General features: G+C 35.6%; 1 protein-coding gene and 1 long non-coding RNA gene across 14 annotated transcripts in view; one reads left to right on the top strand and one right to left on the bottom strand.

Annotated features, from left to right (window-relative positions):
• macf1a (microtubule actin crosslinking factor 1a) overlaps positions 1-15526 on the top strand; it is a 535539-nt gene that overhangs the window by 202249 nt on the left and 317764 nt on the right. For all 13 annotated transcript variants that reach the window (XM_069895733.1, XM_069895734.1, XM_069895729.1 and 10 more), the window contains exon 2: positions 2024-2085. In XM_069895733.1, coding sequence (XP_069751834.1) covers positions 2024-2085 — 62 coding nt within the window. The remainder of the gene's footprint in view (positions 1-2023; positions 2086-15526) is intronic.
• On the bottom strand, positions 6650-14253 carry LOC138741929 (uncharacterized). Its single transcript, XR_011343894.1, has 3 exons — positions 13576-14253; positions 9162-9225; positions 6650-6779 (listed from the first exon to the last, which is right to left on the bottom strand). It is a non-coding gene; the product is annotated as an uncharacterized lncRNA (long non-coding RNA).

The raw sequence follows: 15526 nt of genomic DNA, 5'->3' as shown, positions 1-15526 counted from the left end.
CTTCAAACCAATAACCCGAATATATTGTGTCTGCTGAAATTCTCCATGTGGTCAATCTTATCCAGAGGAGCTGATTTATCCAAGTCCCACTTCTTCGCTTATTCTTCTAAAACTTCAGCTTTTCTTGTGTTTTAACCAAATCAACTTTCACTTGGCCCATTCGTTCCATTAAGTCAATTGACTCTTTAAATTCAGTCCTCTTTTCTGACATTCTTTCATGGTGGTCTCAACGCCTATGAAATGATTGCCTAAAGTCACTTGGCCCATTCGTTCCATTAAGTCAATTGACTCTTTAAATTCAGTCTTCTTTTCTGACATTCTTTCATGGTGGTCTCAACGCCTATGAAATGATTTCCTAAAGTCTCCATCTTATCAAGGATTATACTCTGGTCTCGTGCCAACCACCCCCTCCCCCTCAGCACTTCCAGGCTCAGTTGATCCCAAAACCGCTTTTGTGCCATTCCCTTTCACTCCTATTCCATCTCCGTGCTTTTTACTCAGCAGGCGTTACGGTAAAAATGTCCTCGAATGAAAGGGCCGTGTAAAAAGCATAAATGTGAAAGACAAATTTGCTATATTTTATTGGAATAATTACAAAAATTGAAGAGGTAGTTGGGTGATCAGAGAAAGTGTGAATAATCAAGTTATTTTTATTACTTTTATTTCCCCATGGACATTTAGTAGTAATCAGAACACTGGGGGTCATTTAAAAAATAACCAGTTTTAATTTAAGAAGTAAATCACAAAATTCTGTAGACACCGTGGTTGAAATGAAAACACAAAATACTGGAGATGCTCAGCAGGTCAAAAAGAGCCCTTTATGTAACAAAGGCAAGGATACATAACCAATATTTCAGGCTTGAGCCTTTCATTAAGGTATGAGAGGATGTCGGCAAGCATCCAAACAAACATTAATTTAATGTGTTCTGAAGTGTACCAACAGTTTTAATTTAACATCTTACGCAGTGATCATGAGCAAGATTTTTTAAATTATGTGGGGACCATTAATGACTTTATTTGCTAAATAGTACTTTGAAAAATGTGGCAATCAAATACTACTTTAATATGGGCATTTAATGACTATGACTGATTATCAAAAATTGGTACAAAGTTCAGTTGGGCTTAATGTTCATAATTTAAAATTGTAGCACTAACGAGTGTTTCATAGTTACAGCACGACTTTATCAAATTAAGATGCTCTTTGGAAAACAGAACCATGTTGAATCCCATGCTGGAACCCAGATTGCATTTTCCATAAATGTTGCTTCTATCAACCTCTTTTCCCCCCCCACCCCTTTCACAAGCTACTTACTGGTGTATAATCAAAAAGAAACAAATTGGAAATGGTAGAAATCTGAAAAAGGCATGCTTGCTGAACAAATTCAGCAGGTCATGTCAAATTTAGCAGCAACTGTGGAGAGAAACCATTTGTATGTCAATTCTTACTAGGTCATGGATCTGAAATATCAATTTTAACTGTGTTAATGGCCTCTGGATGTCACAGGACATTTAAATAAAAGCATTGTTTTCTTTTCACCTCATGAAACATAGTTGTTTTTTTATGTAGTTGATAGAAGTACAGAAGAAATCAAAGCTTGACTGTTTCACAGCAAAGGGAGGCCATAAACTTTGAGAAGCGTCCTAAGGGAGCCATAACAAAGAATGGTTGAGAATGGCTAGTTTATATTATGTGCCCTTATTAATAAGTAATACAAGATATTTAATTGCTGTTAGTCTACTCAGCAATAATCACTATCCAGGGATTGGAGAAGATAGAGTGGTTGAAAGGTAAGGAAGGTCAAGTTGAGTGAGAATGTTTCTCCAAGCCTTGTTTACCATGAATGAGATTTATCTGGGAGTCTATCAAGTGATATTATTGAAAGCAATGAAGAGTTTTATTGCTAAGACTATATAGACCTTGTTATATAAGAATTAGCTCATAAAAAAACTGGCTTTTTGGATACTTTAAAAAAAATGTTTTTAAAATAATTGGTTGAAAAATATTTTTTTAATGTTTTCATAGATGAGCGGGACAGAGTGCAGAAGAAAACGTTCACAAAATGGATCAATAAACATCTTATAAAGGTACAGTTATTTAACTTCAGATTCTGAGGGTGGACTGAGAACAAAATGCTTTTCGTATAACTGCAGCTGTCTTCACCAGCAATGGAAATTATCCCCATTCTGATTTGTTAATCCCGTGGGGTATTATATTCAGATTTTCAATTTTACTTTCTGTTCCATATTTTCACCAATTTTTCTTGTAGATCTATTTTCCTGTAGTATTCTTTACAATTATGCATGTTAAAGCTATATACTGCACTGATTCTATTTAGAGCTTGAAGTCAGAATAATTGGAGCTTTGTGCATCACTAAGACCATTAGCTGCTCCTTTTCAGATTTTTTTTAAGGACAAAATAATGGCTTGTTTTACTTATACGAACAGCATTGGATAGAGAAGCAATTAATCTGTTCATTGAAGAAAATAGTTTTTTAATATAAAGTGTTTGGAAATTAAATTTGATTGATCCATCCATGATGTTTGCACCAATTTATATTGCTATGCATTGCTCTGGCTCTCCAACCTGAGAAATACATGAGGTCAATATTTATTATTAAAGACACACCATGTCAAAGAAATTCTTGGAACAAAACTGAGAAGTGAAATTAAATTCCAAACCATCACTAGTGATAGTTCATTATTTTTTTTCCCCTTGGGCTGTTTCTGAACAAGTGCTGATTATGGAAGCAAAGCCCTAACCTTTCATCCAACTTCCTGGAGTAAAGAAAATGATCTAGTTGGACTTTTTAAATACTTGACAGCAAACAATACTTGTGAAGAAACTTGTACGTGTGTGTGTATATATATATATAGGGTATATATACTTAATCAGTGCATTTTCAATGTTGATCGTGAAGTTTCCCTGATGAAATGGGATAATTGGCTGACTCACTGGTCTTTCTCATGACTCTTCTCAGTATTGACCAGAATGTTTTTTTGGTTTTTTTTTGTATTTAAATCCTTTATTTTCAACTCACGACTTGTAACCATCTTCTTTAATGTTCTATGAAAAGTCTTTAAGTAATGTTCTATGTGGTTGATTCTTAATAACAAAACATTTGTAAAAAAGTTAACGTGGCTTAACAATCCTTAACGATGTTGAACATGTTTCAACTATGTTGAGCATTACAGCGAAATTGTCAAAACCTAACTCATCCTTCTCAGATCTCCAAGAGCCGACTCGCCGGAACCTATATTTAAACTTCCACTTGTGCATGCTCCTTTGTGCATGCACTAGCCCCGGCTCCAATGACCAGAATGTTAAACTAGTATTAATTCAGTTCTGTAAAGCCTTGTTGGTTCTTGTGGGCTATTTTTAATGATTTTTAAACTTTAGTAGACCATCACCTTGATAATGTTTCAGTATAGCTGAAATGTGCCAAGTGACCTGGATAATGTCTGTTTCCATGCAAGATGGCATTCTAATTTGTAAAATAAAATGCAACTAAATCCTACTTGCAGAATTTCTTGAGAATATCCAAAAAGTTGTGTATATCTCACTGGTTTTAAAATTCCTAGACTGATGAGTTCAGATAATACTTACTATATTTGAACTAAGTTTAGTTACCTCCTCTCATAAATTATTTCCCCATTTGGTTTCCTCTGGTCTTTTTTTTTACCCTTTTCTCCACTGGAATGCATAATTATTTTGATCTTGTTTACAACCTTTTTCCAGAATAGCAGAAGCAGTGGAAGACAAATGGTATGTTGTTCTCTGTGATGAGACCATTTGAATTCAGGAGCAAGGTAGTTTTAGGATCTTGCAGAATGAACAATGGGGTATTTTGGAGCATTTTGGCATTCTACTCAAGGCAGGATATATTCGTTGTGGAGGGAGACTGAAATTGATGATTAACCTGTCGTTTGGTGGATTTACTAAATGAGTAGACTTTCGTCCATGAAAGATGCAAAGAAATTGAAACGTACTGAGGCGGGGGGGGTTAGTGTAGGTAAATTTGGTATACATTGGACAGGATGGACTCGTGGGCCAAAATGGCCAGTTACTGTGCTGTATGTCTAAATATAAAAATAATTTAAAAACTCTTTTGAAACATTAGTAATGTTGACATGCTGGAAGCAGGGATGATGTTTCTCATGGAGGAGTCTATAACCACTCAGATGGTTGAATCTTTGAAATTTTGTAAGGGCTGTGAGGCTTGGTCATTGAGTTAATTAAAATCTAATATTGATTTCCTGATATTATGAAAATCAAGAAATGGGAGGATGCTGCAGGAAAATAATGCCAAGCTGAAGATCAGATGTGATCTCCTTTAATGGCAGAGCAGGTTCAAAGAACCAGATAACCCATTTCTGCAATTTCTTGTGCTCTTGTGTATTTCTGTATTTTAAAAGTAGATTTTATTTTCTTTAAACTAGCATGCTTTCATCTTTCACTTTGTCACTTTCTGTAACGATGCTTCTTTTTCAATATTTATTGGTTTCATCAAGTAAATGTCACATAGGTACATGATAATAAAGTATTAACAAATCACAAAATAATAACAATGGAATTAAGAGCTATGTTACATTTTTTAAAACTTTAATAAAACTATACTAATTGTCAATCCCCTCCCTTTGGAGACTACTGGCTAAACAAACAGTCCACTACCTAATTAAAAAAGGGAAGATAATCGGTTGGGCTAAATAAAATAAAATCAACAAATTAAAACCTTACAAATTTTGAAAATAATTGAGAAAAGAACCCCATAAGGAAACAAAATTGAGATTCATTTCTGTAATGGAGCAACTAATTTTTTCCAAAGTCAGACATGCAATGACAACCATTGAGTATGAATGGGAGGAACAACATCTTTCCATGGCCCTTCTAAAATCAGGGAGGCATGGGATTGTGAAGCAGTCAATATCAGACTCAATTATTCCAAAGGGAGTAGAAAAGGATTTGGAGTCAATATAATGTTAAGAACTAAAGACAAGGTACGAAATACACCTTCCCAAAAATTGGAAAGGGAGAAATATAACCAGAACATATACATTGTACCTTCAGTTATACATTTATAAGCAAGATTAGAATAGAATTTAGCCATGATAGTAGGCCCGATGTACTACCTTAAATTGTATTAATGAGTGTCTAGCACAAAGAGAGGATGAATGCACTCACTTCAAAATAGAGACCCATGTAGTTTCAGAAAATAACTGTTGAAAATCTTGTTCCCATAGTTTTTTAAATTTCTGTCCAGAGATCATAAAAGTAGTTCATTAAGGACTGCTAACAATCATTTGTGATCAGGTTAAAAATTATAAATCTTCCCCAGTATATTAGGTTCCAGATCCTGAGGGAGCCTTAAAATTTAAGAAGCTCTTAACCTATAAATAACAAAAAAATGTGATGTTTAGGTATTATACATTTGGTGGATAATTGTTCTAAAGAAGCAAGATTTTGGTTGATAAAAAATTTAAAATAAAAATATTGGATAACTAAATTTAACCATTGATGGTAACCAATATCTTGAACCAAAGGTAAAAAGAAGGAATTACCTAAAATAAGACTAATTAGTAAAAAATCTATGGTACCTGAAATGTTTCCTGATTGAAACCAAATTCTCAATGTATTTCTAACAAAATTATCAGTTAATTTGGAAGCCGAAAAAGGTAAAGCATTGAAAAAAGAGAATACTTTATAGTAGATTTAATTTGTAAAGTAGTCCATTTTAAAGCACCTAGATAATCCTGATGATGGATCAAAAGAAAAACATATCTAATATTGGCTGCCCAGAAATAAAACCTAAAATTGGGTAATGGCAAGCCTTCATTTCTTGTAATATTTTGGAGAAAAACTTTAAGATGAGGTCACTTATTTTTCCATACAAGAGATGAGAGAGTTCAGTAAATCAAAAATTGGTACAGCTTGAAAAATAATGTTATGCCCAGAGGACCCCAAAGCCCAGCAGCAATAGAAACAAAACTACTTAAACCAAAGTAGTTTTTAATTTTCTTTAAACATAAAAACAGGATCAAACTTTAACTTATTACTATTAACCTAACTTAACCCCTTTCTAATTCTAAGCGCACGAGTATATAATGTGTGTCAAAGTTCAGAAAAATTCTTTGATTCACAGTCCAATCTCACTTCTCACTCCTCCAAGTTCACTGGTATCAGGCAATTCTTATACTGTGCACAGAATTTAACATTTCTAAATTTTCACCCAGCTCTGAGTTTGAAAGTATTTGGTTACCGCTGAGAAAGGTCCTCATTTGTTTCAGAGAGAGATTTGTTGCTCGTTGACACACACAGACTGATTCCTTCCGATAGCCATTTCAGTGTCTTGCCGAAGAAATTTGCCCCATCAGGGTTTTCCAAATGATAACCTCTTCCTCTGCAGGTCACCACAGAGTTCCCTTTTGTTTCCCTTATTTCAGGAAACTCTCTAGCCAGCCTTTTCCTCTTGTATGGACCACAAGGGTTGAACAGGCTGAACTCAGAACTCACAACCTTTTCTTCAAAATGGGGTTCCAACAAGGTGCCAGCTTGCCATGCTGCAGAAACCAGTTTTCTTTCTCTCTCTCTCTCTCTCTCTCTCTCTCTCTCTCTTTCTCTCCCCCCCCCCCCCACCCTTGCAAAACCACATGACTTTCTTAGAACAGCGAACAGATTGCGGCACCGGGCCCGAACTTGAGCCTGTTCATTTGTTGCTCCCCAACAACAATCCATTTACACCTGCCTTTGAAGTTTCTTGAGCTTGGGTTCTTCTGATATAATCTGTCACAATATATAAAAATTTAGGTAGGATATTCATCTTGATAATATTGACGCATCAAATTATTGTCATCGAAAGAGGGGACCACTGCGTCAAGGACTTCTTGACATGATTCATTAAGGTAACAAAGTTTTCTTTAAACAAACTTAAATTACTTAATAATGGTAATACCTAGATAGTTAAATTGATTTAACTATAACAATGCTTAGTTATCTTTATTTTATAATAATTTTTGAGCTTGATAACCTATGAATTTTTGTGAAAGTTATTAACAGAACAGCCTAAAGAGACTGGATCCTAATAACTTTTGTCCACATCTTGGTCACCCTGCAGCTAATCCCCTAGCCTCTATAAAGTTCAATGTTTTTAACCTTTTCACAATGAGGAGTACATTGGCTTGGGATGCAGAATGTTTTAAATTTCAAAGCTGAGCTCTATTTTCCTGTGTTCTGGTTTAACGAGAACAGAGTGGAACATGTGGTCTATCTGCTTGCTAGGTCAAGTTAGACATTTAAACATTTTGAGGCGTGAAGCCATTCATTAGCAAATTTAATGTTAGTTATCTAAATGTACAAAGCTTTTATATATAAAAAAAAGTTCCTAAGGCGGCATGGAGTGATTTGGGAGAAAAATGTGTGAGTGTTGGGAAGCTAGTGGGGTAGGAAGTATAGTTTTTCTTAACTTTGTTTTCTAAACACCCCCTCCAGGTTTGGGGTTTAGGCTTTTCTGCCATTATTCTCCTTGCCAGCTTTATTGATGCGATTTGGTCTGGAGTGTTTGTCTCCCTCTTTAATCATACCCTCAACCCCCAGCTGACTGGCTATAAAGCAAGACTGTCAATATTAGCAGGTTGACATCAATGCAGGTATCCTACTAAAAACTCTTATTGAAACTGGAGAAACCCAGGGGTGTCCTCTATCTCCAGCAATATTTATACTAGCTATTGAACACCTTGACAGAGATTATATTAAGAGCTTAAGTTGGACAGGAAGAACATAAAATTAGTCTATTTGTTGATGATATGCTTCATTGATAAGATTGCAAACAATATTAGAAAAATATGGAAGAATTTCAGGATATAAAGTAAACATGGACAAAAGTGGGATAATGCCTTTGCAAAATTTTGATTATGTAAGGTACCAAAAAGGTAGTAGATTCCAATGGAAGAAGGATGGAATTAAATACTTAGGAATAATGACTGATAATAATTTACAGAATTTATATACGCTTAATTATACCCTTTAATTAGGAAAAAAATAGAAAAAGATTGACAGAAATGGAGAGATCTACCAGTTACATTAATAAGAAGGGTAAATTCCATAAAAATTTAAGGTAATGCCAAGACTAGAGAATCTCTTCCAATCGTTGCCTATTGCGCTGACTAAACATTTCTTTCAATTATTACATAATTGTATAAGACAATTCCTATGGAATAATAAAGTACCAAGAATTGCACTGGAAAAGTTAAAACTCTCAGATTTTAAGAAGTATCATCGATCAGCACAAGCAAGATTTCTATCATCTTTCTTTGAAGAAAACAGTTCCCTTTCGTGGATTCGAAGGGACTGAATTCAATAAAGGAAGAGTCAATGAAGGACTTTATAGAATGTCAAGTCATAAAAAAAAATCGATAATCCTATATTAATACATATGATTAGAATATGGCAAGAAATAAATGAATGTATTGGGGAAAAAAGGCAGGGATATTATTGAAGATACCATTATGTAAAAATGTGCTACTGCCTATGAACCTGGGTAACAAAATATTGAATTCATGGATCTCATTGTCTTTTGAACATTCTTTTGCTTTCTCCAGTTAAGATCATTCTTAAGAGAAAGATCGGGACCAAACTTGGCCTCACCTGAAATTAGTGAGATGGAGTGAACAACTTGGCTGAGGAATGCACCTAAATTTATATCTAAGATGTACTTTGCTCTGCAAAATGAAAATGCAAAACTAGGTTTACAGAGATTGAGAGAGAGATGGGAGTTAGATTTAGAAGTTGCAATTATGGAAATATGCTAGTCAGATTGGTGTTTGGATAGTATGACCTCAATGATAAATGCAAGATATGGATTAGTACAATATCATTTCCTACACCAATTATATCTTACACCAAAGAAATTACATAAATCAGAATTGGAAATATCAGAGAAGTTTTAGGTGTGGAATATCTAAAACACATGCTATGTGGTCGTGTGTGAAAATGAGACCTTTTCGGAAGGATATTACTTAAACACTAGCAAGGATAATGGGGTGACCTTTGCGGACGACCTAGAGCTTTATCTTTTGGGTAGTTTTAATGAAATGAGTAATTAACTAAATTCAAAATTTAATTTGTTAAAATAGCTTTATCTGTGGCTAGGAAATACTTTGCAATTACTTGGAAATCTGACTCCCCTCTGCAGACAGCACGATGCAGGACAGAGACGAACAGCTGTGTATACCTATGGGGGGGAAAAAAATCACATGTAATTTAAAGAACAAATATGACATACCTCCAAGACATCCAACTTACTTTTCTATTACAGTAAAACCTCTGGTATCTGGAATTCAAGCAACCAGCAGCCTCAAGCAACCGGCAAAAAAAAATAAATTGCAAGTTTATCATTGTTCTTCAAAGTTGTGTGAAAAAACAATGATGTAACCATATAACCATATAACAATTACAGTACGGAAACAGGCCATCTCGGCCCTTCTAGTCCGCACCGATTTATGTGAAACTCCACTAATTCCACCTACCTGCTCCCTGCCCATAACCCTCCTACCCCCTCACATCCATGTACTCATCCAATCTCCTCTCAAATGACAAAACTGACCCTGTTGCAACCACCTTCTTCTGGAAGGTCATTCCACTCAGCCACTCCTCTCTTGTGGTAAAAGCTAAAACTTTTCATACCCACTTTCTCATCTTCCTACAACCTCTAATCAAGTTGGTTTTATACCTAACTTTCACATTCTAATGCACTTTTGTGCACATCAATGACTGCAAGTCTCAGCCACACCTCACAAGTTGCACAAGCTACCAGTTATTCAACGATGACAGCTCTTTAAACATTTTAAAATCCTGATGAAGCCTAATGGGAAGGATGTTTAATAGATTACTCTTCTATAAGAAGAATGTAGAACTTGGAATCATAATCTAAGAAGAGTCTCCAATTCATTAATTTAGATGTGGCTCAAATTTCTTCTCTCAAAGTTGTGAATCTTTGCTATTCTCTAAAGCTGCATTGAACGCCCACGATGAAGAGCTGGTTGATGCCACTCGTTGTTGGGGTGACTCTCTTAAAGTCTCTCCTTATCGCTGCTTAGTAAGAGTCTCCCCAATCAGAGGCTTTATCTGTAAATTTTGGCGGGGGGGGGGGCCTCATTATCTATAATGTTACTGTTTGTTATTCAGAAGGCTCCAAGGAGGATGAGAAACCTGCAGGATGCAGCAACAGTTTAGAGTGACTGAAAATTCATCAAATGCTATGTTTTATATACTCATGTTACTGAGGTTTGTTCAGTGTATAATATTTTTGTCTTTTAATCAGTTTTTTTTGGGAATATTTTATTTGGATTTTCATAGACTCCCAAAATTTAAACATACAGTATAATCTTCCAACATTCATGCAATATACAGAGTCTGTGTTTATCCCCCACTCCCACCTCCCCACCCTTACCCCACTGGAAAAAAAAAAGTCAATTAAATTGTACAAATACAAATTCCAGTGGGGTCGTAGACCCATACAGAACCTAGGAAAAATACAACCATTAAATAGCAAAGGCTAAAGGAAAATTAAACGGTTTATTCTTAAAGTAGGTGTATTAGTTAGGCATTGTAAGAATAAGTTTCTTTTAAAAATATTTTTATTGTGTTTAACATATGAACTTATATACAAATTTTAAGGAAAACACATAAGCCATCTTATACATAAAAGTACAAAAAAGAAAAAAAATCGAGTAAGCCTCAAGCAACTGTAAAATACACTTTTCAGTTCCCGTGGGCGCTCTATGCCAGGGGTTTTACTGTATTGTGTTATAACTCTCACATTGTTAGTCCTCCATAAACTCATTCACCTGATCCAAAAGAACACTTCTTGCATGCTCCTCTTCTCACCTATTGCCCATATTTATATCTGTCACTTTCAGTTCCCTCAGAACGTAAAAGCAATTATTTACTATCCTAGTATTCCATTCTCACCATTATTTTATTATATCTTATTTTCTACACTTCCTGAAGTGTTTATCGACTTTGCTGCTGTGCCAGCTTCGGACACGAGCATTACAGCCTGTCTTTTTCTCCCTGGTGTTCAGAAAATCTTCCGGATTAATTTTTTTAAATAGTTGTCCCTAATGAGACTCCCTTGTTTGCTGCTATTAAAAAGACTACAACAATAATTCCAACATCTGCAGTTTTTGTTTCTCGGCAATATGATTTAATAGTAGCTATGTAAATCCAAGTTGTTTGAAATTTGTGACATTATGGGAGAGAGGCTTGAGGAACAATTGAAATGGGGAATAATGTAAGTAAAATCTCAAAGTAGTGAATCCTTTTCATACAGGGGCTGTCAAGCAAGGGTGGATTCCTTTTTGTTGTATCTTCCTTTGTTGCTAGTTCTTTTTCTGTATTTACTATTTCCCTTTCCAACTGTTCTATTTCCCGATTATAGTCCTTTTTCATCTTAGTTACATAACTTATTATCTGCCCTCTAATGAAGGCTTTAATTGCATCCCATAATATAAATTTGTTTTTCACTGATTCCGTATTTATTTCAAAGTATATTTTAATTTGGCGTTCAATAAATTCTCTAAATTCCTGTCTTTTAAGTAGCATGGAGTTTAATCTCCATCTATATGTTCTTGGTGGGATGTTCTCCAATTCTATTGCTAATAACAGGGGTGAATGATCAGATAACAATCTAGCTTTATATTCCATTTTCCTAACTCTCTCTTGGATATGTGCTGACAAAAAGAACAGGTCAATCCTTGAGTATGTTTTATGTCTACTCGAATAATATGAGTATTCCTTCTCCTTTGCATGTTGCCTCCTCCATATATCCAAAAGTTGCATTTTCTGCATTGATTTAACCATAAATTTGGCTACTTTGTCCAGTTTTATCCACCTTTGGGTCCAAATTAAGGTTAAAATCCCCTCCTATCAATATATTCCCCTGCATATCTACAACCTTCTAAAAATATCTTGCATTAACTTTTGATCCTCTTCATTAGGTACATATATATTGACAAAATTCCAGAATTCTGAATATATCTGACACTTTATATTACATACCTTCCTGCTGGATCTATTATTTCCTCCTCTATTTTGATTGGTACATTTTTATTGATTAATATAGCTGCACCTCTGGCTTTTAAGTTATATGATGCTGCTGTTATGTGCCCTACCCAGTTTCTCCTCAATTTATTATGTTCCACTTCAGTTAGATGTGTTTCCTGCACGAGTGCTATATCTATTTTTTTTTTCAGTAAATTTAATAGCCTCTTCCTTTTGATTTGGTTATGTATTCCATTAATATTTATAATCATATAGTTCAACATGACCATCTCATACTCTGGTTACACCTCATTTCTACTTCCTCACCACTACCTTTCCCCTTTTCCCCTTTTCGTCTCTCAGTTTTCCTTTTTTGAACTCAATGTATGACAACACTCCTAAAACATAAAATACTTCAACCATTCCCACATCTAAAATTCCCTTAATCCCCCGAGTCGCACCTTGTCCCTTGCCGGGCTACCACAACTTCCCTCTCCATTCAGATTGCAAACCCGTTCACAAGTGTCAACTGATTTCGCAGTGACTGTTATTCTCTCCTACCCAACCCCCTCCAGAAAAAACTTTTATCTTCACATTAAAACGAAGCTCACTGTCTTCTCTTTTTTTTTCTCCCCTCCTTTTTTTTTTGCCTTTCCCTTACTTCCCTTTTTTAGTTCTTACTTATACATTATTTTTACATCTTTATATGTAGTTTGTCGTCGTTCTTGGTTCTTGTTACATCTCTTCATCTCTCTCTCTGTCCTGCAGGCTTTCTGCAAATTCTCATGCTTTCTCCGGATCCGAGAACGGTCTGTTTTGCTGCCCCGGGATAACTATTTTAAGCACAGCTGGATATCTTAACATAAATTTATAGCCTTTTTTCCATAAGATCGATTTTGCTGTGTTAAACTCCTTCCTCTTCTTTAGGAGTTCAAAACTTATGTCTGGGTTAAAAAAAAAATTTGACCCTTGTACTCCAATGGTTTTTTTGTCTTCTCTAATTTTATTCCTTTCCGTCTCCAATATATTTTCTCTTGTCGGGTATCTCAGAAATTCTACTAAAACGGATCTTGGTTTTTGTTGTGACTGTGGTTTTGGGACTTGTGTTCTGTGTGCCCTTTCTATTTCCATTCCTTCCTGTATTTCTGGCATTCCCAGGACTTTTGGGATCCATTCTTTCACATTTGTGCCTTCTTCATCTTCCTTTAGGCCCACTATCTTTATGTTGTTTCGCCTACTATAGTTTTCCATTATATCCATCTTCTGAGCTAACAGCTCTTGTGACTTTTAACTTTTTTGTCACTTTCTTCCAATTTTCTTTTTAAGTCATTCACTTCCATTTCTACAGCCATTTCACGTTCTTCCACATTTTCTAATCTTTTCCCTATTTCTGTCATGACCAGCTCTATTCTACTCACTTTTTCTTCTGTACTTTACATTTTTCTTTTCATTTCACTAAATTCTAATGTCAACCATTCTTTTAATGCTCTCATTTGTTCTTGATTTTTTTTAAAATCTATGTACTGTCCATCTTTTTTACCTTCTATTCCTCTGTGCAAAGCTTGGTGTTCTTCTTCTTCTTCTTCTTCTGTGTCTGTTCGTGGGTTTGTGCCTCCTATTTCTCTTCCTTGTATCTGTGTCTCTTCTGTCTTTCTTGTTGAGCTGTTTGCCTCAGTTTGTTGGGTGTTTTTTTTCATGGCTTCTTGATGTTGGTCCTCTTCTTCTGGGCTAGTTATCTGTTGGGCCTCCTGTTGCTGTTTTTCTTTCTTATCACCCCCTTTCCCATTGCTTTCCTCTTCTTCCAGCTGAGAGCCCTGCTGTCGGGCATCTCTCAGACGCTCGCGCTGTGTAAGTTCACTCCACAGCTGGGGCCCCCCTCCCGTTGGTGTTTCCTGTTCCTTGTTGTGCACATTGCGCACTTCTGTTTGGCTCAGTGAACCATTTTTGCAGTCCCGCCGTCAGGAGGTCGCGACCCTGCGGGGTCTCCACTAACCTCTGGGAGCAGGCTCCTCTGTCCACTGCGGGTCCCTGCCTCTTCATGCAAGTAACGTCTTCACCTTTCTCTTCTGGCGTCTTTCCTTTTTTTCCCCCATTGTTTTTGGTTTTTCCTTCTTAGGTGCCATTTTCTTTCTTTTCTCCACACCTTTATCTTTTATTTCTTGAGTTTTGTGTGTCTTGAGCTTTGAGTTTTCTTCACTTTATTTCTTCTTTTCTGGAAAGGTCTGGTATTCTACTACCAGCCACTACTTCATCACATGACTTCTCCAGCAAGGGTGGATTCCTCAGGCACTTCAGAAAGCCCTAAATAGCTGGATGTATCACCATCCTCTAAATAGCTTCACAGGCTGCCTCGCCTGATAACTATTCTGCGGTCACATGAATACTTCCATTGGGTAGAGTATTGTGGGTATTTTAGGAAGGATTAATGGATTGTCATAATGAGTCATTAAAAGATTATATTTTTGCAAATATCTTTGAATAACTGAAGAGCTTTTGTCTCTCTACTATTTCAGTTTTTCCTGTAGTTGGTAGAGCGGAAGGAACTTCTCCTTCTCTGTAATAAATATAGAACGTGCTATTAACATGCAAGGACACAACTGAAAGTTTGCCATAATTTTAGAACTCTCTGATTGTTTTTCTTCTCGGGGCATGTCTCATACCCATTTTGGACACTCAGTGACTAAAGGGTAAATGTCCATGTTGGGCAATATTGTAGTTGGATATTAAGCAGTGCCAATATACTTCTGAGTACAAGATGCTGGGAACACTTTGTGAACATTTAACAATATGGCACTCAGAGATAGAATGTCAGTCTGTTAAGATACAGTCCAAACTTGCAATCGAAGCTGAAAAAGTTAAACAGAAGACACTGTGATTGAGTGCAATGCTCAAAGGTGCTGGAGAACCTCAGCAGGACACCCAGACTCTGCAGAAAATCAAGTGATCTAGCAATGTTTCAGAGCTGAACCCCTCCAAAGGGCTGCATGACATGCTGTGGTTCTCCACCACTTTTGTATATTGCACATCCTGCAGGCTTGGTGTTTTATTTAGCAACTAGAGCAGGTGAGCTCAGGTTTTCTTTTCACTTTTTTGAGATCAGTTGGCAATTGCAGAACTGCAGAACAAATGCCCTTTCTTGTATAATTCCATTATTCAAGTCCAAGACCGTAACAGCACCGTGACATTGGATTGTAAGATTCTTTTCTTTCTTTTTCAATCTTTTTATTATTATTATAATTTATAAACACATACAGTTCAAAGAGATATAAAAAATACATAGTAAGTAATGAATTAATACAGAAATATTAAACAATAATATTACAGAATAAAAATATATCATAAAAATTTTTTTAGATCAGTTTAGGGTGTGAACTATCTCTTAAAAAAATATATAATTAATAACAATATATGAAAAAAGAGAAAAAAAAACCCAAAAAAGAAGAAAAAACAAATCTGAATTAAAAAAAAAACTTTAAAAAAAACTTTAAAAA

This window comes from Narcine bancroftii, chromosome 8 (assembly GCF_036971445.1).
Source record: "Narcine bancroftii isolate sNarBan1 chromosome 8, sNarBan1.hap1, whole genome shotgun sequence".
NCBI classification, from domain to species: Eukaryota; Metazoa; Chordata; class Chondrichthyes; order Torpediniformes; family Narcinidae; genus Narcine; species Narcine bancroftii.
This window is presented reverse-complemented; position numbering and strand designations above follow the sequence as displayed.